Source organism: Triticum aestivum, chromosome 2D (genome assembly GCF_018294505.1).
Source record: "Triticum aestivum cultivar Chinese Spring chromosome 2D, IWGSC CS RefSeq v2.1, whole genome shotgun sequence".
In the NCBI taxonomy this organism is placed as follows: Eukaryota; Viridiplantae; Streptophyta; class Magnoliopsida; order Poales; family Poaceae; genus Triticum; species Triticum aestivum.
Genome location: NC_057799.1, coordinates 626,384,179 through 626,408,951, shown reverse-complemented (window position 1 = coordinate 626,408,951; position 24,773 = coordinate 626,384,179). Strand labels below are relative to the sequence as shown.

General features: G+C 46.4%; 1 protein-coding gene and 2 pseudogenes across 1 annotated transcript; 1 reads left to right on the top strand and 2 right to left on the bottom strand.

Moving 5' to 3' along the window:
- Positions 1-853: 853 nt before the first annotated feature.
- Positions 854-2,556, bottom strand: LOC123056098 (4-hydroxyphenylacetaldehyde oxime monooxygenase-like; annotated as a pseudogene).
- Positions 2,557-20,304: 17,748 nt separating this feature from the next.
- On the top strand, positions 20,305-23,462 carry LOC123056097 (CCA tRNA nucleotidyltransferase, mitochondrial-like; annotated as a pseudogene).
- Positions 23,463-23,610: 148 nt separating this feature from the next.
- On the bottom strand, positions 23,611-24,209 carry LOC123056096 (protein PHOSPHATE STARVATION RESPONSE 1-like). Its single transcript, XM_044479835.1, has 3 exons — positions 24,104-24,209; positions 23,923-23,992; positions 23,611-23,778 (listed from the first exon to the last, which is right to left on the bottom strand). The coding sequence occupies exons 1-3, from the start codon at positions 24,163-24,165 to the stop codon at positions 23,611-23,613; spliced, it is 300 nt and encodes a 99-aa protein (XP_044335770.1). The 5' UTR covers positions 24,166-24,209.
- Positions 24,210-24,773: the final 564 nt, after the last annotated feature.

Below are 24,773 nucleotides of genomic sequence, written 5' to 3'. Positions count from 1 at the left end.
AGATCTCTTTCTCTCTCTCGGTTATCCCTCCTATGATCGATACCTTGTAATCCATCGTGAGGACTCTTCCTCATCGTTCAATATAACAACGAGGGCTCCCTTTCAGGGAACCTGAGACGCTTCATAGAAATCTTACAGGGTGTTCTGGTCCTGTTTGATGATGTTAATCACAGGATCTATGCCGACCTTACGGTAATTGTTTTAAGCATGAACTCGTCTTTCTGGCACATTTCATTTCAATCTATTATTTGAAAATCTATGATGGTGCACATGCTTCAAGTTCCACATATAGAATTAACAGTACAGTAATTTTGTCGTTGTGACGAATAAACAATCCAATATCAGTAGCCACACAATATCTGTTGCCGACCAATCAAAAAGTATAATTAGAAAGTCACCATAGGACTTACTTTGCTTGCTGAGAATGGTTGATATGAATGGTTGATTTAGTAGTTCAGGCCTGTCTTCTTTGAGGTTGTTAGTTCAACTTACAACAGCTTGTCGACCGACTATATCTGAATGACTGATCAGATCAAATGCAAAATACTCAAGTATGCATGTTTAATGTGGCTTTGCGATTATGTACCACATAGCAATTCTGAGAACAGAAACGTCGCCATCGCTGTCGCCGGCGTCCTCATCATCCGACGGCGATTGAAGCCAGAAGCACCCCCACCGTAGGAATATGGATAATGTTGCATTCCCATCTGTTTTTAAGGACAAGTATGGGCACATGCTTAATTACCCTATAGCTGACTAGCTGGGAGCATATTAATATTTTAATAGTGATATGATCACATGCTTAATTACCCTATAGCTGCCTAGCTGGGAGCATATTAATTTTGACAGGAGCTCAGCTGGCCGGCCGACGGTACGCGGTGGGCACCAGCACGAGCGGCGTCTTGAGGAGGGGGATGAGCTTGCCTTCCTCCTCCATGCTCACCGCCGTCCCCTCGGGGAGCGCCCACTCAAAGCTGTACAACAAGTTGGCCAGCGTGAACTCCACGGTTGCCGTGCTCATAGACAGGGCGGGGCATATCCGCCGCCCCGCGCCAAATGGCGTTAGCTCGAAATGTGCGCCCTTGAAGTCTATCTCGCTCGCCTCAAACCTCTCTGGCTTGAACTCCTCTGGGTCATCAGGCCAGCTTGCCGGGTCCCTACCAATGGCCCATGCATTCACATAGATCCATGTCTTGGCCGGCACATCATAGCCGCCAATTCGGATGTCCCTCATGGCCTCCCTCGGCAGCAACATTGTCGCTGGCGGGTGCAGCCGTAGGGTCTCCTTGACCACCATCTTGAGGTAGCCCAGCTTAGCCAGGTCGTCCTGGCGCACCCTCTCGTTGCCGTCCACCACGCCCCTGATCTCGTTTTGCACCTTCTTCAGTAGTCGTGGCTTCCGGATCAGCTCCGCCATCGCCCATAGGATCGTCACTGAGGCCATGTCCGAGCCACCAATGAACGTGCCCTGCATGCATGGTGGTGAGTGCTGTCAGTTAGTTGATCTTTTTTTTCCTTGATCAGGACAGGGCAGGATGTAGAGGCCACCAATATAACGTACAAAGATGATGCCCTTGACGTGGTCTCTCGTGATGCTGAGGGTGCCACTTTTGTCCTTCCAGAGGCCAATGAGGCGGTCGACGAGGTCACCGTTGTGAGGCTTGACACGCCGAGGGTCAAGATGCTGCTCGATGATCTCGAAGAAGTTGTCAAGCTTCTTGAAGATCCGCTCGCGGCGAGCAGTGAGGCCGGTAATTTGGTCGACTAGGCGGCCCACAATGTTGGGGAAGTAGTCCTCGGCGGAAAAGCTGGCCTGCGCGTGTGTGGCCTCCTCGAGCACGTGCTCCAAGTTCTTGTGGTGCGGGAACTTGTCGCTGTTGTACATGTCGCCAAACCCCAGCATGCCAATGATGCCGTCGGCGAGTCTGAAGATGTGCTCCTTGAGTGCTATGGCTTCTCCGGCCAAGCCGCTCAAGGTGCTCATCAGTTTCTCCACCTGATCATGAAAAAAATCCATAACCATAGTGTTTCTTGATCGATCAGTTGAACCCATTATGCATGGTCATGGTCGTACCTGGTGCTGACGTGCGTGCCATGTGGCCTTGGCATGCCGCACGCCGAAGAGTTCGACCATGAGGAACTTGCGCATCGCCTGCCAGTAGGCGCCATAGGGCGCGAACCCGACGTTGTTGAGGCCATAGGACAGCCGCTTCATCCCTGGGGACACGGGCCGGGTGCAACAATCCTCATCGTGCGTCTTCATCACCTCCCGCGCCGCCTCAGCCGATGACACCACCACTGTCGGCACCGTGCCGAGCTGCAGCTGCATCACCGGCCCGTGCCGCCACGCCAGGTCCCGTAAGCTCCGGTGCGGCAGCTGGCCTAGCTGGTGCAGGTTCCCCAGGATCGGCGCCTGGCTGGGCCTGGCGGCAGCCTGATCCTTTTTCTGCTCAGTCTCCTCGTCAAGAACACGAGGGAGATGGCCGGAAGGAGTGCTAGGAGGAGCTGCCATTGTTGGGATAGGGAGAGGAGCTCCAAGCTGAGCGAGATGGCCATTTTGTTACTTAATTGGAGGATAACAGCATGCAGCTCCGTATGTTAATTTGGTGATGTCGTGTTGCTGCTTGTGTGGTAGAGGCCCGACTTTTAAACTTTGAAGAGAAGCCTGGACTGTAGGGAGGATGGAACAAATCCAGTATGAATCGATCGTGGACGCCGACCGGCCCAGTGTTTGTCGGATGTGCCGAAGCACAGGTGGCAAAGTTTTGGTAGCGAGCAACATGTAACTGAACAAACCAACCACCTTGACTCTGCTGATTGGGACGTAGAGTTTCCTTTTACGTCGTGTCTCATCGTTGCCAAAATTTGGTCAATGGAGCCCACTGCCATATCGGTCCTGCTGGCATGGCATATACCCATCACTGCCAAATTTGATCCATGGAACTCATTGCCATATCGGTCCTGCATACGTGGTGCTATTGGATCCTCTAAAGAAGAGGGGAAAAAATCTTTGTTTTGACAGGAACATAGGTCATATGTTTTTTCTTTATTCAGTGTATCGTGCTGATTGGCCCCTTGTGCCTAACATTTGAAAAAACTTTGACGGAGAAACACACAAATATACATGACGATTGACCTGTCTGGTCCGGCCGACTCCGTCTCCATCGGTAACCAAATAAAGTTACTACTACATCGGCCATGTCATCAATCTCCATGTTCTATAGAATTTGGCTTGATTTGTCACAAGATAATGCTTCTGGCACAGATAAATTTTCTTTCTTCAATACTCCAGTTGCTATGTTATTACTAAGTATGTATCACTGTTGCAGTTGGTATTTGTTCAGATATCATTGTTGCTTTCTTTTAAGAAAGGGTTTCTCCCGGATTTCCGATACTAGAAACTAAAATATCACTGCTGCTATGTCTTATTTGTTCAGATATCACTATTGCTATATCGCTGTTGCTGCAAGTGGGCATTAAGTACACAGATGGAGGTGTAAGGCACATGCTAGATATTTGTCCACTCATTTGTTTTGATATCTAAGTTGGGTCGGTTCACCCACATGCATGCTTTGATATGTAATCCATTTTGGTACTACTACCTCATTAGACAATGGTTCTGAATCGACCACGTTCCTTGCCCCAAAGACTACAGATATTTGCTACTTTTTTTTGCGGGGCAGATATTTGCTACGTTGATTAACGCCTTCCATTCCTTTGATTTTTTTGCAGGGCGGGCAATATGATATCCATCGGAGAGAACTGCACTTATTTCAAATGCACTAGTAGAAAAAATGTCATCTGTCCCGGTTGGTAAGGGCCTTTTGTCCCGGTTTTTAAACCGGGACTAAAGGGTCGTTACTAATGCCCTAACTCTTTAGTCCCGGTTCTTACACGAACCGGGACAGATGGGCCTCCACGTGGCCGGTGCGGCGAGTCCAGGCAGGAGGGCCTTTGGTCCCGATTGGTGGCACTAACCGGGACCAATAGGCATCCACGCGTCAGCATTTCAGGGGCTCGGGTTTTTGTTTTTTTTAAAGAGGGGGGGTTGGGGGTTTTGGGGGCTAATTTAGGTGTTTCATATATTGTGTTAGCTAGCTAATTAATAGAGAGAAGTGTCCTCTCTTATCTCCGTGCTTGGTCGACGCTACGTACTATATACGTATAGAGAGGACTAGACACCCTAGCTAGTAAGAAAATGAAGGAAACAGAAGATCGTCATGAACATATGCATACAGAGAGAAGTGATATGACCACCTCTCCTTCTCCGAGAGATTGGTCGAACAACAAGTTCTCGTATATCTATCCGACACTACTGGCTACATATATACAATAATTATCTCTTACAATATAATCTCCTAATTATATACGAAGTCAAGGTCCACATTCTCCGTCTTTAGCGATCACGTGGTCAAGGAAGAATGCCGCCAATTCCTCTTGAATTGCTCGCATACGATCTGGTGCTAGGAGTTCATCCCGCATCCGAAATATCTAATTTGAAGAAGGGGGTCAATATATATATATATATATATATATATATATATATATATATATATATATATATATATATGAATAAATGAAACTCAACACAAATGATGGTAATAAAATAAAATTATGAATATTATTGCTTACGCACTTCATATTGTTCGTCAGAGTAGCCCCGCTCACAGGTCATGTGGCGGATGGACTCGCAAACGTAGTATCCACAGAAATCATTCCCTTGTTCCTGCCGCAACCACTTTACAAGAAATAGAGGTCAATCAAACTGATAAGCAAGCATGCTAAATGGTATTGATGAAACTAGCGCTTGAATCATTAGGAGATGCGCGGAACATGCTACTATAGTACTTACTTTCGGGTGTCTAAATTGCAGCTTCTTCGGCAGTCCCGGAGCTTTTTTGGTGAATTTTCTCCAAACCTTGCCAGACAAAAAAAACAATTACTTGATATCAGGAAATGAACAAAGTTGCTGATATGATGGATACTGATCGATTTAACTTACTTCTCGAGCATTTGAGTCATGTCCGCATAGTCCTGGGGATCTTTTCGTCTCGAGTCTAAGACGGTTACTACTCCCTGCTCAAGCTTAATCTCTAGGAGAATATAGTGGATGCTGCGCACGCATGCATAAGCCATCAATTACATTACTATAACCTGGACTAATAAGGGAAACCGAATATGCACAAGACAGTAACACTCACTTGAAGTTGTAAGAAAAGAGTATTATATCTTTGTTTTCATTTATTACCAATGATCGTAGCAAGTTGGCCTCGGTATTTTCGGCATGATATTTAACCTCAGTTGCATCTATAAGATTTGTGTTAATGAATCCAATATCACCTATTTGTCTTTTCTTCAATTCGGCGATCTTCAATCTGCATAATATAGTGAGGATAATTATAAATACATGCAATGAAAGAGCTGACCTATATAGAGAGACTTAATGACAGAAGTAGTACTACTTACAGACAGTAGCAAGTGACTGTTGATTTATCGAGGGCCTTTTGATTGAAAAACTGGAAGAACTCCTCAAATGGAACATTCAACAGTTCAATTCCAACGAGGTCATGCTCCTCTTTAACTCTCAGCATCAAAGTATCCCTCCCCCCAGACTCTCTACGGGTTTTCATGTACCAATCATGTAATCTTCGCATCATCGTTGTTAGAGATCTTTCATCTTTGACGAGAGGCTTCCCGTAATGGTATTTGTGTTCGTCCACCTCCAAGAAATCATAATGTACATCGTCGGGCAGGTAATCTCCAAGATTGCTATAACCGGCCACCATCCTCGGATCATTAGCGACGATGTCGCTAGACACCTTGAGCGGGGGGCACGATTGGTTCGCTTGTTCGCCGAGCTGGGCAATTTTTTTCCCAGCTCGTTGTTCTTTTAACCTTTGATCACTGACAGTACTTCCCGACCGCTCCGCTTCGACAAATGTCTTTGCAAGAATGCGCTCATAGTTGCCTTTCGGCGGAGACTTTGGTGGTTTTGTCAGGGCAGCCAGAGTGCGCTTCGCTTTCACCGGATCTACCTTCTCCTCCGGAGGTGGATGTTTCTTTGCTTTCACCCCTTCAAAGAAGTTCGTCACTTCGGCTCGCACGATCTTCGTGGTTTCCTCCTCGGTCCTCTCGTATGGTAACTTCTCTGGAGTCTTCAGAGAAGGACCGAATCTGTATTGCCTCCCGCCTCTGGCTGTACTGCTAGACGCCGGCAGAGCAGACGGAGCGGCTGCGGCTGTCTTCTTTCCTTGCTTACGAGGTGGAGGAGAAGGACTACGACGCGCCGGAGCAGCCGGAGCAGCGGCGGGTCTCTTCCTCCCTTGCTGACGAGGCGGAGAAGGAGGAGGCTGGCTGCTCGGGCGCGCCGGCACAGGCGGAGAAGGAGGCGGAGTACCGCCACACGCCAGAGAAGGAGGCTGAGTGCCCTGATCACTCGCCGGAGGAGGAGGCGGAGTGCCGCCACGCGCCGAAGAAGGAGGCTGAGTGCCCTAATCACTCGCCGGAGGAGGAGACGGAGGAGGAGGCAGAGTGCCCTTACTCGCCAGAGGCGTCCAGTTCGGAAGGTTGATGAGCTCCTTCCGCCATAGGCATGGAGTCTTCAGAGCTAAACCCAGCCGAGTCTCCCCTTCACCGGTAGGGTGGTCAAGCTAGAGGTCCTCAAATCCCTCCGTTATTTCATCCACCATCACCCTAGCATATCCTTCTGGAATCTGCCGGCAGTGGTAGGTTGCGCCGGGTTCAGTAGGTAAAACAGAGCCAACAACCGCCTTGACTTTCAAGTTCTGCCATTTCGCCATAAGGTGGCAATGTTGAGACTCCGTGATAGCATCCACGGGGTAGCTAGCAGGAGCCGTCAAGACATGCTCCGGCTGAAGCAGCTCGGTGGAAGCCACGCTACTTCTCCGCTGAGATGGCGGGGTAGCTTCGGGGGTAGTTTCGGCAGGTCGATTGCTGCGAGCTACGTCTCGTTCCTCTAGCGCTTGAACCCTTTCGTGCAGCTTCTGAATTTGGGTCTGCTCCACTTTTTTCCTCCTCTCCTGGCATTTGTAATGCGTCCGGAAAACCAGCCTTCCACAGAACGGAGCCTGGCGTGCCTCGTGTCCGTCCAGGGTGCTCAGGATTCCCGAGGGCCATTGTGAGCAAGTCGTTCTCTCTGTCTGGAACGAACGTTCCTTGGTGCGTTGCATCGATATAGTGCTGAAGCCTCTTGACTGATATAGTGCTGAAGTCACGTTGGTCGGCATAATTTTCATAAACAATAAATGAACCAATAGTTATAAAGATAATATATACCACATCCGAATCATAGACAGGACGAGGGCCGACGGGGGCGGATACCAAAACCATCGCACTATATAATAACAAGCAATAAAATAGTAAGAAAATTAGCACTAGTAGAAAAAGGGTCAAATGTCAAGCACATTAGTGCCGGTTTGCTTTTAAGCCGGCACTAATGTGTGCATTAGTGCCGGTTCCAACGGCTAGCCAGCCGCTTTCATTAGTACCGGTTCGTGGCCGACCTTTAGCACCGGTTCGTGCCACGGAACGGTATAAAGTGAGTGGTGGCAGGATGTTGTCAGTCCGGGGCCCCTCTAGCACCTTTAGTATCGGTTCATGGCACGAACCGGTGCTAAAGGTCGTCCTACATAAGCCCTTCGTCCACCCGAGCTCGCTCTGTTCTTCCCCTTTCCCCTCTCCTCTCTGTTCTTCCCCTCTTCCTCTCGAGCTCATCACACATTTTGCCCAAAATTTGTCAAGATTTGAAGGCCCCCATCCATTCAAATGATCACAAAGGTTAGCAACTTTGTCCTTTCATCTCTCATTGCTAGATTAGCTCTTGCAATGCTTTGTATAGTGATTAATTTATGAGTTTAGTAATTTGGTAGAAAATATATGTGCTAGTATTTGATTTATATGCAATTTGTGGTCAAAACTAACACTTAGTTTGCATATGTAGGTGTGGTTTACTTAGTGCCTTCTAAATCTCCGTCGTAACCACAGTCGATCGCCCGCACCGTTCCGTCGCCGGCACCACCTTGTGGTGAGCCTCTTGTTCATGAATGTTTTACATTACCAAATTGATGTTTGTGTGATTTGGATATATAGTTACTCGTATAATTATCTTACCCGTACGTTGTTTGTTATACATAGTGCCATGGTTTTGATATCCGTCCCCGTCGGCCCTCGTCCTTGTTATGATTCGGATGTGGTATATTCTCTTTTAAAACTAATTGCTGCATTTCGTGTTTATGACAAATTATGCCCATCAAGTTGACATAGATATTTTTGTCTAGGAGGTTTGTGAACCGGAAATTCCAACCGACCCTATTGTCGAGAGGTTAAATTTAGTTGAAAGAGAAAATGAGTATTTGAAAAAAAATTGAAAAGAATTGAGGGGGAGAAGATGGAATTGGAGTTGCATGTTGCCGATGTCGTCGATGATCACAAGATCAAGATGGAGAAAATGCGCTTGAAGATTAGAAAGATTAGAAAATATGCCATTGATAGTGAGGCTTGGTATCATTATGCTGTTAGATCAATTGTTACCTTAGTTGCAATCTTGATAGCATTTGTTGTTGCATTTAAATTCTTTAGTTAGAGAGTTATTTGTTTGTTGCATTTAAGTCTTGTATGAACTTTATGTATGAACTTGTATTAATTTGGTCTATTCGGTGTTGTGTAATGAAGATGAGCCGACAATGGATGTACGATGACCGATGCTCTCCCGAGTTCATTAATGGCGTGCAAACTTTTCTGCTTGCGGCTGAGGCAAACAAGCGGGCGGATGGTTTTATGCCTTGTCCATGTTTAGTCTGTAAGAATGATCACAATTACTCTACGTCAAGAACCATTCACGTCCACCTGTCTAAGTCTGGTTTCATGCCCCACTATAATGTTTGGACCAAGCACGGAGAAAGAGGGGTTATGCTGGAAGACAATGAAGAAGAAGAGGACGACGACAACTATCCTGGCCATGGGTTCCCTGAATACGATGATACAACAATGGGGGAAGAAGCTGAGCCGGCAATGCGGGAAGAAGCTGAAGAAGAGGCATCAGATGAGCCCGCTGATGATCTAGGTCGGGCCATTGCCGATGCAAAGAGAAACTGCGCAAGTGATTTGAAGAAGAAGAAGTTGCAGCGCATGTTAGAGGATCACAAGAAATTGTTGTACCCGAATTGCGAAGCTGACAAGAAAAAGTTGGGCACCACACTGGAATTGCTGCAATGGAAGGCAGAGAATGGTGTATCTGACAAGGGATTTGGAAAGTTGCTGGTAATGATAAAGAATATGCTTCCAAAGGACAACGAATTGCCCAAGAGTACGTACGAAGCAAAGAAGGTTGTCTGCCCTCTAGGGTTAGAGGTGCAGAAGATACATGCATGCCCTAATGACTGCATCCTCTACCGCGGTGAGTACGAGGATTTGAACGCTTGCCCGGTATGCGGTGCATTGCGCTATAAGATCAGGCGCGATGACCCTGGTGATGTCGAGGGCGAGCGCCCCAGGAAGAAGATTCCTGCCAAGGTGATGTGGTATGCTCCTATAATACCACGGTTGAAACGTTTGTTCCAAAACAAAGAGCATGCCAAGGCGATGCGATGGCACAGAGAAGACCGTAAGAAAGACGGAAAGTTGAGAGTACCCGCTGATGGGTCGCAGTGGAGAAAAATTGAGAGAAAGTACGGGAAGGAGTTTGCAGATGACGCAAGGAACGTATGGTTTGGTCTAAGCACATATGGCATTAATCCTTTTGGGGAGCAGAGCAGCAACCATAGCACCTGGCCTGTGACTCCATGTTTGTATAACCTTCCTCCTTGGTTGTGCATGAAGCGGAAGTTCATTATGATGCCAGTGCTCATCCAAGGCCCTAAGCAACCCGGCAACGACATTGATGTGTACCTAAGGCCATTAGTTGAAGAACTCTTACAGCTGTGGAATGGAACAGGTGTACGTGCGTGGGATGAGCACATGGGGGAAGAATTTGACCTAAAGGCCTTGCTGTTCGTGACCATCAATGATTGGTCTGCTCTCAGTAACCTTTCAGGACAGACAAACAAGGGATACCGCGCATGCACGCACTGTTTGGATGATATCGACAGTATATATTTGGACAACTGTAGGAAGAATGTGTACCTGGGACATCGTCGATTTCTTCCGAGCAGGTATCCCATAAGAAAGAAAGGCAAGCATTTCAAAGGTGAGGCGGATCACCGGACGAAGCCTCGCCACCGTACTAGTGCTGATGTACATGATATGGTGAAGGATTTGAAGGTAGTCTTTGAAAAGGGTCCTGGCGGACAACCTGTTCTGAATGACGCGGACGGACGCGCACCCATGTGGAAGAAGAAATCTATATTTTGGGACCTGCCCTATTGGAAAGATCTAGAGGTCCGCTCTGCAATCGACGTGATGCACGTGACAAAGAATCTTTGCGTGACCCTGCTTGGCTTCTTGGGCGTGTATGGGAAGACAAAAGATACACCTGAGGCACGGGAGGACCAGCAACGTATGCATGGAAAAGACGGCATACATCAGGGTCATGCCAGCTACGCTCTTACCAAAGAAGAGAAGGAAATCTTCTTTGAATGCCTGCTCAGTATTAAGGTACCGTCTGGCTTCTCGTCGAATATAAAGGGAATAATAAACATGGCAGAGAAAAAGTTCCAGAACCTAAAGTCTCATGACTGCCACGTGATTATGACGCAACTGCTTTCGGTTGCATTGAGGGGGCTTCTACCGGATAACGTTCGATTAGCCATTGTGAAGCTATGTGCATTCCTCAATGCAATCTCTCAGAAGGTAATCGATCCAGAAATCATACCAAGGTTAGAGAATGATTTGGTGCAATGTCTTGTCAGTTTCGAGTTGGTGTTCCCACCATCCTTCTTCAACATCATGACACACGTCCTAGGTCACCTATGCGAAGAGATTAGCGTTTTGGGTCCTGTATTTCTACACAATATGTTCCCCTTTGAGAGGTTCATGGGAGTCTTAAAGAAATATGTTCATAACCGTGCTAGGCCAGAAGGAAGCATCTCCAAGGGCCATGAAAATGAGGAGGTCATTGAGTTTTGTATTGACTTTATTCCTGACCATAAGCCGATTGGTGTTCCTGAATCGCGGCATCAGGGCAGACTGGATGGAAAAGGCACTCTAGGAGGGAATCAAAAAATATGTATGGACGGACATTCTCTCACTGAAGCACACTACACAGTTATATAGAATTCCTCCTTGGTGGCTCCGTATATGGACGAACACAAGAATTTTCTACGCTCCAAACACCCGGAGCGGTCTGATGACTGGATTACACGTGAACAAACCAGGAGTTTCGCCGGCTGGTTGCAGACACGTACCATGCATGACGCCTCTATTGAAGATGACCTGTACTCGATGTCCCAGTTACCATCTTCGAATATAATGACTTTCAAAGGGTACGAGATAAATGGTAATACATTTTACACGATCGCCCAAGATAAGAAGAGCACCAACCAAAACAGTGGTGTCCGCTTTGATGCAACAACCAAGACGGGAAAGGAAACACATTATGGTTACATAGAGGAGATATGGGAACTTGACTATGGACGTGATTTGAAGGTCCCTTTGTTTCGGTGCAAATGGTTCAATATGACACGATATGGGATAACGGAAGACCCGCAGTATGGAATGACAACAGTGGATCTCAACAATCTTGCGTATGCAGACGAACCATTCGTCCTAGCTAATGATGTGGCACAGGTTTTCTATGTGAAGGATATGTCTACCAAGCCGAGAAAAAGAAAAGATAAGGAAGCGAATGCATCATACGATGAGCCAAAGCGCCACATAGTTCTTTCTGGGAAGAGAAACATCGTGGGAGTGGATGACAAGACAGACATGTCAGAAGATTATAAAAAGTTTGATGAAATTGCTCCATTCACAGTGAATATTGACCCGAGCATCCAGTTAAATGATGAAGATTTTCCATGACTACGGCGCAAAGGGACATACGAGAAGAAAAAGTTTCACACCCAAAGATTTGGGATGTGATCGGCTTCACTATCATCACTTTCTTCCGTGTTTCACACCCAGGAGGGAATCTCTCTAATAGTTAGGGTAGTTATGTGTTTTGGCATTTGAAACGCGAAGAAATTTTATGTGCAAACAAATTCTTTCATGCATTTACTGATTTTTTTTGAGCTAAATGACTCTGAAATTGAAAAGCATTTCAAATGAACTCAGAAAAGGTTGAAAGTTGGCACGGTATCATAATTTCACCCACATAGCATGTGCAAAAAAGTAGAGAGGGTTACCGCAAAAACTGGATGCACTTCGTGTATAAAATGGACAATCTCTTTCGAAGTATCAGGGTTTCGGACGAAAACTCATCCGTTACAAAGGGATTTCATTTTTTAAATAACCTAAGCATTACCAAATTGAATATAATGATAAAACACACTAATATTAAACATAAGAAAAAGGAATATTTGAAAATCTATTTTCAAAGTTAAGTTATTCACAAACTAGTGATTCACACAAATTTCAAATAATTCAAAATGTAAACTATTCAAATTTGTAAACTACCGGCACTAACAGAAAGTTTGTAATATTTTGTACCTAAAGAAAAAATATTCCCAAAGAAACTCTAAATACAGCAAAAAACAACTCAAAAATAAATAAAGCAAAAATAAATAAAGCAAAAAAAATAAGAAAATAAAAAAGCCCACCTACTGGGCCAGAGCGGCCTGCATACGACTAGAAACCCAACCTGTAGTTGGGCCAGGATGCAGGCCCGCAAGCCCAGTAGGCCCACAGGCAGAGTAGGAGAGGTAGGCCCAGAAGGCCTGCTATTGAGAGGAGCTCAATGCAGTGCCCGCGTCGGGGCTTATAAACTGGTCCTGGCGCTCCTCAACTAGCGAGGTGGGACTAAAGTTCTGCACCCCTCGCCTGGCAGCGCACACCCTTTAGTACCGGGTGATGGCAGAAGGCCTGCTATTGAGAGGAGCTCAATGCAGTGCACGCGTCGGGGCTTATAAACTGGTCCTGGCGCTCCTCAACTAGCGAGGTGGGACTAAACTTCTGCGCCCCTCGCCTGGCAGCGCACACCCTTTAGTACCGGGTGGTGGCACCAACCGGTACTAAAGGGTGGGCCTTTAGTACCGGTTGGTGCCACCACCCGGTACTAAAGGTGGGCGCTTCCCGCCGCTTGGCCTGGCCAAAATCGACCTTTAGTACCGGTTGGTGGCTCCAACCGGTACTAAAGGACCATCCTATATAAGAAGCACTTATGAAAATTTCGTCAGTTTCCTCCCACTTCTCTCTGCTTCATCGCAACCGCCCCGTCTCGCGCCGTCGCCGCCGCCGTCGCGCCGTCCCCGTCGACTCCGTGCCGCCCCCGTCCTCGTCGCGCCGTCCGCGTCGCTGGCCCGTCCCCATCCCCGCACCGGCCTGCGTCCCCGTCCCCGCACCGGCCCGCGTCGCCGTCGCCGTTGCCTCGACCTCGCCCGTGCTGTGAGCCTCTGTCCCCCCCTCTCCTCTCCCTCCAATCGAAGCCGCCGCGCGCGCCGCCGGCGCCGTCGCCTTGGCTCGCCGTCGCCGTCGCCTGCACACACAACACATACACACACATACACACACACGCCATACACACACACATACACAATTTTTTTTCTGTTTTTAGTTTTTAGTTTTTCTGTTTTTAGTTTTTAGTTTTTCTGTTATTAGTTATTAGTTTTTTCTGTATTAATGTTATAGAAATGTTAGTTATATAGAAATGTTAGTTATATATAGAAATGTTAGTTTTTTCTGTATTAATGTTATAGAAATGTTTGTTATATAGAAATGTTAAAGAAAAATTAGTTATACAATTTTAGTTATAGAAATGTTAGAAATGTTAGTTTTAGATAAGGTCGATGTTTTTTTAGTTTATTATATTTTTAGTTATAAAATTTAGAATTTGCATATAAGAAATCACAATCCAATCATTTAAAAAATGTTACTTTACTTTTGCGGCATATAGTATTTGTTGTCGACGATGCCCGGCCCGCATCCTCGCCGTCAACCCGTTCGCGACGACGTCCTGCTTCAGAGGACCCATGTCCGGGATTGGGCTCCGTCGGGCTGGCACTGGGAGGTGCTACCTGGAGGGGCGCGACGCTTGGTGAGGAACCCGGCCTCGGGTCCCGTCGTCGACCCTGATCTCCTTTGGTGGCGTTCGCGTGGGCCACATTCGGTGCAGAGGGAGCCGGCCCCGCCGGAGGTGGTGCGTCGTCGTGTCAGGGAGGAGGACGAGCACATCCATCGCTACATGGCTGCTATGGACGTCAGGTTCTCCAATACCTGGCAGTTTCTTTGGGCAGATGACCGGAGATATGATCATGTGATGGTTCCTTGTCTTTGGGTGTCCACCGCCCGTGCCCCAGGAACCGCAAGTGGCCTAGATTCTTCTATAGTATTCGATCTTTATTAGCTACCTAGCTAGTGATGTATTCGAGATTATATATTATTTGAGACGATGTATTCGAGATTATATATTATTCGAGACGATGTATTCGAGATTATATATTATTCAAGACGATGTATTCGAGATTATATATTATTCTAGACGATGCATATTATGTACTATATGATTCAGTTTTTCCTTATTGATTGCATCCATGCATTGTAATTTGAATACTAAATTGTTTTATATTTCTTCTGTATTAGTTAAATAAAAGCTATGGCGGACAATACCGGCAGAGAGGGAAAAGAGGCCCTGTTCGAGATCATACGCAGCCCTAGCAGGCCAGATGATCTGAATGAAGCAAATGACGGCTCCCAATATCTGAACAATACCGGGGAGGGTGATGATAAGATATTCGATCTCGACGACCGAGCTGATGAAGTCATGAACTATGATTATGATTATGATGACGCACACAATGATTATGATGACGAATACAATGTTGATCTTAAAATAACAAAGACTACCGCGCGAGGTATATTTATATAAGCAGGCATCTAGTGATCATCACATGTTTTTTTATTTGAAGATATATTAACGAATCGATCTTTCTTCTTTCAGCCCTCCGGATCAAGCAAATCTGCTTCTACAGACAGCAGGACAAAGCGCGGCCCGAGCAAAAAGTTGAAGGAGGGTGTAAAGTACAACATTGATTCCATCAAAGCTAGTGGCGAACCCCTCACGCCTAAGAACATTGTGAGCAACTTCGTTCATCAGTGCGGAGTTCTTGTGAAGGACCAACTCCCGATCTCCATTCAAGAATGGAAAGAGCCAAAAACTAAATACCCAGATGTTACTTGTGTCGACGACAGAGCAAAACAAAAGCTTTGGGAATCTCTGATGGAACATTTCACCCTACCAGATTATTTCACTGCTGCAGATGTGCAGAAAGTCAAGGACGCTGCTCTTAAGAAGATGGCAATTGCATTCAACACCCACAAGAAAACTGTATGGGCCAACTACCTCGCTGCAGAAAGGAAGACTCCAGAATTCAAGGGAACACTGGAGAAGCAAAGAGAACACTGGCCTGCTTTCGTGAAATTCAAGGAATCAGAATTATCTAAGGAACGGTCGAGAAAAAACAAGGCCAATGCCGCAAAAAAGACGCAGTTCCATAGGCTGGGTCCAGGTGGCTATGCGGTGGCAATGCCTAAGTGGGATAAGTCTGAGCAAGAGATGGAGGATGCAGGGGTCACTCCGGTTACTAGGAGCTGGCCCCCCAGGTGCAGAACTTGGTTCTATGCGCATGGGGGGGCGTCGAAGACAAGCCTGGTTTTGAAGAAGGCAAGTCTAAACGGAGCAGAACAAAAGTTACTTGACGCAATAGAAGATGCTCGAAAGGGGGTGTTCACGCCCAACAGAGAGAACGACGAGCTTACGCGCGCCCTGTGAAATCCTGAACACCCGGGAAGAACACGAGGCAAGGGCGTTATTCCCTGGTATGAGGGCTTTTCGGAATGGAACGACGACTACAGGACCCGTGCAAGAAAGAAGATGGAGGAGAAGAAGAAGAGGAAGCTGGAGGAGGAGCAGAGCAAGCAGGACGCGGAACGCCTTCAAGGCCTAGAAGCAAGGCACGCGGACTTGGCACTCAAATTCCAGCAGCAGCAGCAGCAGCAGCAGATCGACTCACTTAGCCAGGAAAGGGGGTCTCAGCAGCGGCAGCAGCAAGCGGATGATCATCCAGCATTGGATAGCACCGTCCCATCCATGCCGAGAAGCAGCGTTGGTTCCGCCCCGGGTGACGCACTGTTGGATACATACCCTCTGGATGACATCATAGAGAACACTAACTGTGAGCTACACTTCAAAATGAAGAACATATCCATGAAGGTGGTGAACGCCGTTGCTTTTACAATTACCCCCGACGCAACCTTCCATTGCGCCCCGATTCCAGCGGGCTATGCTCGTGTCTTGGTTGATGAGGTGGTGGGCCCATATTCGGGGCTAGAGCTTGACATTCCTGGAGGTGACGACGAGCAAACACTGGGAGAGGCCATACATCGTTTCATCCTATGGAAAAAGGATTGCATCATCTTTCGAAGTCCACCGACACCGCGTCTGCCGACTCCTCCTCGAAGTCCGCCACCGTGTCAGTAGACTCCCGCTCCTCCAAGTCCACGAACGCGTGAGCAGACTCCTACTTCAAGTCCGACACAGCGTCAGGCCACACCTCCTGCTTCAAGTCCGACACCGTGTCAGGCCACACCTCCTGCTTCAAGTCCGGCACAGCGTCAGGCCACTCCTCCTGCTCCAACTAAGCCACGTCAGGCGTCTCCGCCGCCTAAGCAATCGCAGAAGAGACACGCCGCAGCTATGGTGCGTAGCGGTACGAGTCGAGGTAGTACAGAAAGTACAGGCGGAGACAAGCGATATAAATATGGTCCAAGCAGCCTCGCTCCTCTTCCTCAGAGGCCTTACGACATGACCGAGGACTAAAACGATGCAATAGTGCGGGCCGAAGTGGACGCTCATTTTCGACCGAAACCGGCAATGCCGCCGAGGGAGAAAGTGCCTGAGGAAAAGATTGACCACTTCATTCGTATGGCTAGACCACCAGCGCCAAATCAGGAAGGCACATCGAGCACGACTACAGAAAGAAGCGAGCTCGAGCTCGAGCCAACAAGCAGCTGTCAAAAAATGCGGGAAAACCGTTCCCCAGCTGGGAGAACAGGCGGCGCAATCGACCCCCCCCCCCCCCGCTTGTTGTGCCAACAACACATGAGAGTACGCGCGCCCAATATTATTGTGGGCAAACCGTTTACCTTCCCGAGCTGGGCGATGTGGTAATAACCGAGGAGCATATAATGCAGGCTGAAATGCTCAAGATCACTGTTGGACAACTCCTCGATATCGAGCCCATGCCTCCGCTAAGAGAGGAGGAAATAAAACGGAAATATGTCCGCGGCGAACCTTTGGTCGAGCCCGAGGAGGTCAAGAACCTCCCAACGAGAATGTATGAATTGCATGATTGGTACATGAAAATTACCAAGATTTCCAATCGAGAGTCCCTCATGGTGCAAGTCGAGGAAGATCATTACTTCCATAAGAAAGCTCTGGCCGTTGAGTATTCAGAACTATTTCAGTTATTCAATCAAGATGCACTCGACAAATCTATCGTCAGTTGCTATTGTCTGTAAGTGATTTCTTTCTGTAATTTAAGTCTCAGGCTAGCTCTAGTGCTCATTGATTGATCATTAATTACCTGTAATTATATATCCTCACTATATATTCTTTTCTGTGGTATTATGCAGGATGAAGATGTATGAAATGAAAAAAGCTGGACGCTATGGCATTGGGTTCATCGACCCAAATACCGTTAATGAATACACATGGAAATTGGAATGGTGTAGACAAGATGTAGAGAAAAATATGGTAGAGTTCTTGAAGCGCCTCAATAGCAATGAAGATATACTATTTCCTTACAACTTCGAGTGAGTCACACTGTCTTGTACTACAAATTCTGTTTTTGCTTACTAGCTACATGTTAATAAGTGTATAGGGTTTAGGGTTATAGTTGATTAGTGTTATGCACATGCCCGCTTAATTTATACATGCAAACGTATGTGCATGCAGCTTCCACTGGATCTTGTTAGACATTAAAGTAGACGAAGGAAAAGTTGAAGTACTGGACTCACTACTTAAAAAAAATAGTGACTACAGCATCGTGAAGGGGATAGTCGACAAGTTATTTCAATCATTATTAACTATATCTCGGCCTATTTAGTTCGTCATTTTCTGATATGAACTATTTTTAATAACTCCTTTATTAATTTTCTTTGCCGGCGGGTAGGGCTTGGGCAAAGTACATCAAGGTGACTCCAGGAAAATGGCGACAAAAGCTATGTTGGTATCGACCCAAGGTAAGTAATTAAGTAGTACTAGCTAGCTAGCTACCATCTCTTTAATTCTTGTTTCAATACCATTAATTAATTAATTTCCTTGATTAATTATTATCTGATTAAATTGTATTGTCGTAAAGGCCCTGAAGCAGGCGCCGGGGACTGAAGTGTGTGCATACTACGTTTGCGAGAACATTCGCATGATGGCGTCCGAAAGGAGCAGATCTGATAGACAGGACTGGGTACGTTTGACAGAACACTATTCACAAATCTTACATGATTGTCGATATCTAGTCAGACAACTAATACACATGCATATTGATCTCCTTCTTAACAGTTTAAAGAGGTGCGGGACAAGCTCCTATCAGAGGAGCGCATACGAGCACTTCAAGAGGAAATAGCGGGATTTTTGCTCGACCAGGTCATAGATCCCAAAGGAGAATACTATTACCCGCTACCGCCCCCATGAACCACTTGTCGTCGTGCTCCGAAGGCACCAAGGCAACATGTAGGAGAAATTGTATATATATACATGTGTATGTGTGAATAATTAATGGTGGTTGTGAGACATTTGATTATATATATGATCAGTTCTACGAGAAAATCTATTTATATATATGCATAATGTGTACAATATGTAGTATCGTAAAATATCAGCAAACAAAAAAGAATTAAATGGAAAACACAAAATTAATAGAAAAATAAAAATTAAAACCAACCCCCCCCCCCAAACATTTAGTACCGGTTGGTGCTACCAACCGGTACTAATGGTCTACCAGCACCCGGGCCTGGCTCGTGCCACGTGGTGGCATTTTAGCGCCGGTTCGTGCCGAACCGGTACTAAAGGGGGGGGGCCTTTAGTCTCCACTCCATAGTGCCGGTTGCAGAACCGGCACTAAAGGCCCTTACGAACCAGTGATAAAGGCCTGTTCTGCACTAGTGTAGACAAGTATCTATCTAAAATAAGAATTTTTTTCTTCCAGAAAGAAGATAAGAACAAGAGGCTCACCACGGTGGTGTCGGCAACGAGATCGGCGCGGGCGATCGACGGCGGTGAAGACGGGAATGGGACGTGACGGGCCGCTAAACCTAGATAAATCTCGAGGAAAATGAAGCTTTGAGGTCGAGCTTCGAGAGGAGAAAGCTTAACTAGTGTGGCTCGGGCATTTCATCGAACACCTCATGTGCATAGGAGGTGAGCTAGAGCACCACAAAGCCCTCCCCTCGCCGGCTAGAGAAAAACAGAGCACTGGAGTGCTCTGCTCGCGGGCGAGGGGTATATATAGGCACCTCATTGGTCCCGGTTCGTGGCATGAACCGGGACTAAAGGGCAGCCTGTGGTCCCGGTTCAAGCCACCAACCGGGACCAATGGTGGTGGGCCAGGAGCGAGGCCCATTGGTCCCGGTTCGTCCCACCAACCGGGACCAAAGGGGCCAGACGAACCGGGACCAATGCCCCCACGAGGCCCGGCAGGCCCTGACCTCACGAACCGGGACTAGTGCCCCCATTGGTCCCGGTTCTGGACTGAACCGGGACTAATGGGCTGACCCGGCCTGAACCAAAGCCCTCTTTTCTACTAGTAATGTAAGAATTATGTATCCTACAACTATTTAATTTCATTTGGAAGTTACTTTATTGTGGAATTATTGTTGATCTGGAATGATTACTTGATGCAATTATAAATTGAGGAATCTATACATACTAAAGGTTTACCCAGGTAAATACTTGAGGAAGTATAGAATTGGAATACAATATTTTCGGTTTTCAGTTTTCATTTTTTTTGGGGGTGTTGGTTTGATCCCTTTCGTCCTGATCACCGTTACTCTTGTTGTTGCTAGGCCTAATCATACTCATGCTAGGATTAATAGTAGGACTTGATTATTATTTTTGGCAAATATAGTAGGACTTAATTGGGAGGAGAGCTCGTTGCTAGTACTGATGAGGTTAAGATCTGGTAGCTCCTTGTCTAATGTTGCATGCCAACAGTGTGTGGTTGTGTTGGGCAAAGGCAGGTTGGGCAGCGCATCGACGTGTGCGTGGAGGATGAGACAGTGAACTACTTGAACATATATGAAAGATATTCAGGAAGTGCTCCATGTGAAGCTTATTTATTATTGGTGCAAAAGATTAGGCAGTTTGCAGCAGGTATTTGATATACATATGAAGTATGTGTATACAGATATTTTTGTGTAATTGCCTGTTATATCTGAGTTCTCGCCACTGTTTTTTGTGTTTTGGGTTTTGGTACAGTGTTCTTGAGTGTGAGCTCCTCAACTTGCAGATTCCAGCAAATAACAGTGTGTTGGCAATAAGCCATGTCCGTGCGTTGGCGACCGGCGTCTGGTGCGCCGGGTGCGGTCCGTTCAGGGCGTGTGTGCGCGTGTGTCGCGATGGTGTGTGTGCACCTGAGTCCACCGTGTAGACGATCTGTTGCGAGTCCAAGCGCGTAAAAGCGGGTCGTGCGAGCCGGCTATGGCGTGCTGATCGGGCGGGCTAGCAAGAGTGAAGGCGCCGCGTTGCGTGCATGTGGCTTAGTGGTTAGTGCATGCTAGGCCGATCAGTTAGTGCGTGCGTGCGTGGATAGTGGCCAGATGCATGCGATGGCTGGGCGTGCGTCTGTGTGCTAGGCTATATAAGCCAATGTAATGGACTTGTTCGGTTGGAGCCGAGTGAATACAGAGGAAGAAAAAGGCCCCGGCGTTCATCGCCGGGGTGGGTGTTCGTCGCCCAGCAAAATTCGTATCCTTGTGTTCTTGTCGATCCTTGGTTCCAACACAGTGTGATCACTTGTCAAGTCCGGCATCAGAGTGCTAATTTGCGGTATAAATAGATAAAGGATTCAGAGAGTAGCTCTTTTCTTGTGAGCAACATCAGGTCAAGAATATCTTGGTAGAAAACAAAAAGATTAGAAAACTGAATCTAAGTGCCAGGTATAGAAAGATTTAAAATATTATATGTACTTTACTGTAGCAATGGTATAAAATACCTGAGCGGAATTTGTGGGGCCTCTGAAATTCTAAAGCTCAAGAATCCGAAGTTTAACATTATTGGGTTGCTTGTAAAAAATAAATAGAAGGGGTGGAAAAGAAAATATGTGGAATTGGCACTTTACATAAGGTTTCAGAGCATTTTAGTTTTGCCGCCTTTATCATGATACAAATTGGTATCTGAACCTTTCTTTTGGAGGGTTCTCTAAACTTTAGGGAAGCATAAAGTTCAGGTAGAACTGACGTAAGATCTCTGTTTCCTCACAAATTCAGCTATTAGTTGAAAATCTATATCTTGGAGGATGATGCATTGATTTAGTAGTTCAGGACTGTCCTTTTTCAGACTGTTACTTTAACTTGTCACTACTTAATCGAAGATGCCAAGTTGGAACGTCCGACCGGATCAAATGCAAAATACTCGAGCATGCATTTTTACTGTGGGCTTGACAATGTACAAGCTCATAGCAGGGGCTTAACCCTGATATTGAAGGTTCGGTGTTGGTAACTACTCACACGAATAATGATACATTTATCACTAAATTGCCGGCATTGTGTACCAGTAGTATCATAGAACGTCGTGACCTGAAAAGGAAAAGATCACTGTCCAGAATCCACGAGGCCTAACTATTTAGCCAACAAGATTCCATTCAATTCAGCACTTAAAAAGTAACTTCAAGCCTGATTCATCTGGAGATGTCTGAACACAGCCCTGCTTGATCTAGTAGTAATACTACATGGCCCTGGCCTGGCTGATCTTCTCTCTACTGTTTTTGGTGTGTCAAATGAGAACACATCCGCGCAGGGTTGTGAGATTTTCAAATGAAGTTCCGCTTAAGAGGACCATCGTTGTTCATTCTAGTTGAGTGTCTTTCGGGTACCAGTTAAATCATTTTCTTATCCGTTTACTACAGTACATACTTGTTGTGTATCCACTAATTTATTTACGCACAAAAAAATTCCCTGTGCATCCAACCGGAGGCAAGCCAAAGTATGAAGTTAGCTAGTGTTTCCTCCCCCCTTGCCTTCATTGAGTTAGCTAGCATCGTTATCCAAATAATGAAACCCATTTTCTGCTTTCTAAAATTATACACAGGGATGTTAATGACTTTGTGGTCATTCCTTTTAGCTCAGGCGGGGGCCAAGTCGAACTCTGGAACGTGGGAGATTTTTCGGTCTATTTCGATTACTCGGAATGCGAATGATGCTGTTTTTGAATGGAAAATTTGTTCTTCAGCGTTCCAGGTGATCTTTAAAACTGTTGATTTCCTGTCGCACTGGAGGGTGCTGCTCCCGGAGAAATGTAAGGAGATGCTTCTGAAGGTCATTTGCAGTCTCCAGCTTCGCGAAAGCCAGCAGCTCTGGCTTGGGTGGACCTTCAGGAACGACGGCAGCTCGAACTTGGGCAACGACGGTTATGTCCTAGTTCCATTGGTTTCTCACCCCCGGTTAGAAGTTCTATATATGTGGTTGGCTTAGCTGCTATTTGTTGCGCTATTCAACACCCAGATCAGAGACAAGCTACTGGGGAAAGACTGCCGACATGGACATCACGCTTGATAAAATGACTGGCCAAAGTTTCTGTCAGAAAGTAAATGAGTACGGGGAGTTGAACGGCAAGGAGCAGAAAGGAGTTGTTATAATGCGATGCAATCCGGACCAATCTAGGCACTTGGAAACCTCAGGGATGCTTATATTTGGCATCTGGGTTGATTTTGCCAACTTGAGGTCTGAAAAATACGCTGAAAACAGAGACCTAACTGTGGAGAACCGTGTGGCCGAAGAAGATGCATTTCGCAGGGACCAAACAGTCAATAGCTTATTTTTCAGTATCTATCAACACGGAATCATCAAAAGGTTTTACTGCAAGAGGTCTTGAAGATCTGAAAAAAGGCCTTATTGTTGTTACTCCTTTACGTGCCAGAGCTACGTCCCTGGATGATCCCCTCAGGGTTCTTCGAGCGATCCGGATTGCTGCTAGGTTCAGCTTTACATTAGCTGAAGATTTGAAAGAGGCCAGCTCTGACGAAACCGTGAAGTCAGGTCTTACTTGAAAGATTACCAGAGAACGTATTGGCCACAAGGCTAACCTCATGATGTTAGACAAACATTCAGTTAATGCAACGCAATGCCCTAGTTGTTTATTATAATATATATCTCACGTTCTGAACATCTACGGTCTGTAGAATTTTAGTGCTTATATTCACATGACATCCATTCAGATTTAACATATTTGTTGCTCTTGGTAGGTCAGAGAGAACTACAAATATTTGTCAACAGAGAAAACCAGGACAGAAGCTACGCCTCGTCGTTGACGACGACGTCCTGCAGCTCTATGTGGATGCCAACAGTGACATCCGGCTCTGGCGATCTTGCCACGTTCCCGCGGGCCTTGAGTAGGTCCTCAAACATCTTCTGCAGCCTCTTACCCTGCTCCTCTATCCTCACCTGCAGACCCCGCTGAATCTGCAGCACCAGGAAGTGCAGACCAACAAAGTCAGACAAGACTACTAAGGCCAGCGAACTGCTCTGAAAAACGCCATCGATAGCCGAGCGGGGTATCACTCGCATGTAGAGCCTACTTTTGTGCTTGAGCTAATTTCCTCTTACCTCGAGCTGCTCGTGGAGGCGGCGCTGCACGTCGAGCTGGACGCGGAGCGCTTCCGTGAAGCGCATTCCACTGCACACAGAACGAGTATCGACACCATTAAACCATTAGTGCATGCCATGGTCACACGGCAGGAGGATTCCATCAAAGATGTTGCTAGTAGTTATAGCGAAAGATACGTACGCTTTCGGGTCCAGATTCTCCACGGCCATTTCCTCCTGTTGATTCACATCATGACAGGCCATGGGTGGAAACTTTATTTACACACTGTATTTGGAATCTGTGGGAGAATTGGGAAAATTGGGATTGAAGGATGAGTGCAGAGATGGCTCTCTTTTAACAACCGGTCGAGCAAGTGCCAAGAATATAAATATGCAAAGATATAGATATATACATTTCATTCAGACACGTCAGACAATGGAGTAGGGAACAATTGGCCGGCCACCTTGGAGCTTTCACCCTTCTCCTCCTTATCCTTGTTGGGGTTGCCTTGGCCCTTCTATAGCCTCTAGCTCATCGCCCGTATCCAATTCTTCTCTATGTTCTTGTATTTTTCTATCCCGACATAGACATGCGAGATTATGAACTTAGTTTTTCCTGGATGTGATGTCGATCTGTACATATGCCTCCAAAATCAAGACATTGCATTACAAGAGCCACGATGAAAATGAGGGAATCATACATCTTACTGAGACAGCCCCTACTAGCAAAGCATTATTAGTTATTTTTCTGCTCTCACAATGCAGCACATCGAGAAATTTGTTATAGCAGCTGGATCTGATAGCTTCGTACTCAAATAGCATGTGATTTTTTTGAAAAAATAGTGAAATCTCGAAATATGCCCTGCTTTAAA

Bases quoted from the DNA above. Each gene is read 5' to 3' on its own strand.
- LOC123056096 (XM_044479835.1), bottom strand. From the start codon at position 24,165: ATGGCCTGTCATGATGTGAATCAACAGGAGGAAATGGCCGTGGAGAAT. The intron at 23,993-24,103 runs GTACGTATCTTT...TTCTGTGTGCAG, and splicing joins GAGAATCTGGACCCGAAAGC to TGGAATGCGCTTCACGGAAG. The intron at 23,779-23,922 runs GTAAGAGGAAAT...CTGGTGCTGCAG, and splicing joins GCCTCCACGAGCAGCTCGAG to ATTCAGCGGGGTCTGCAGGT.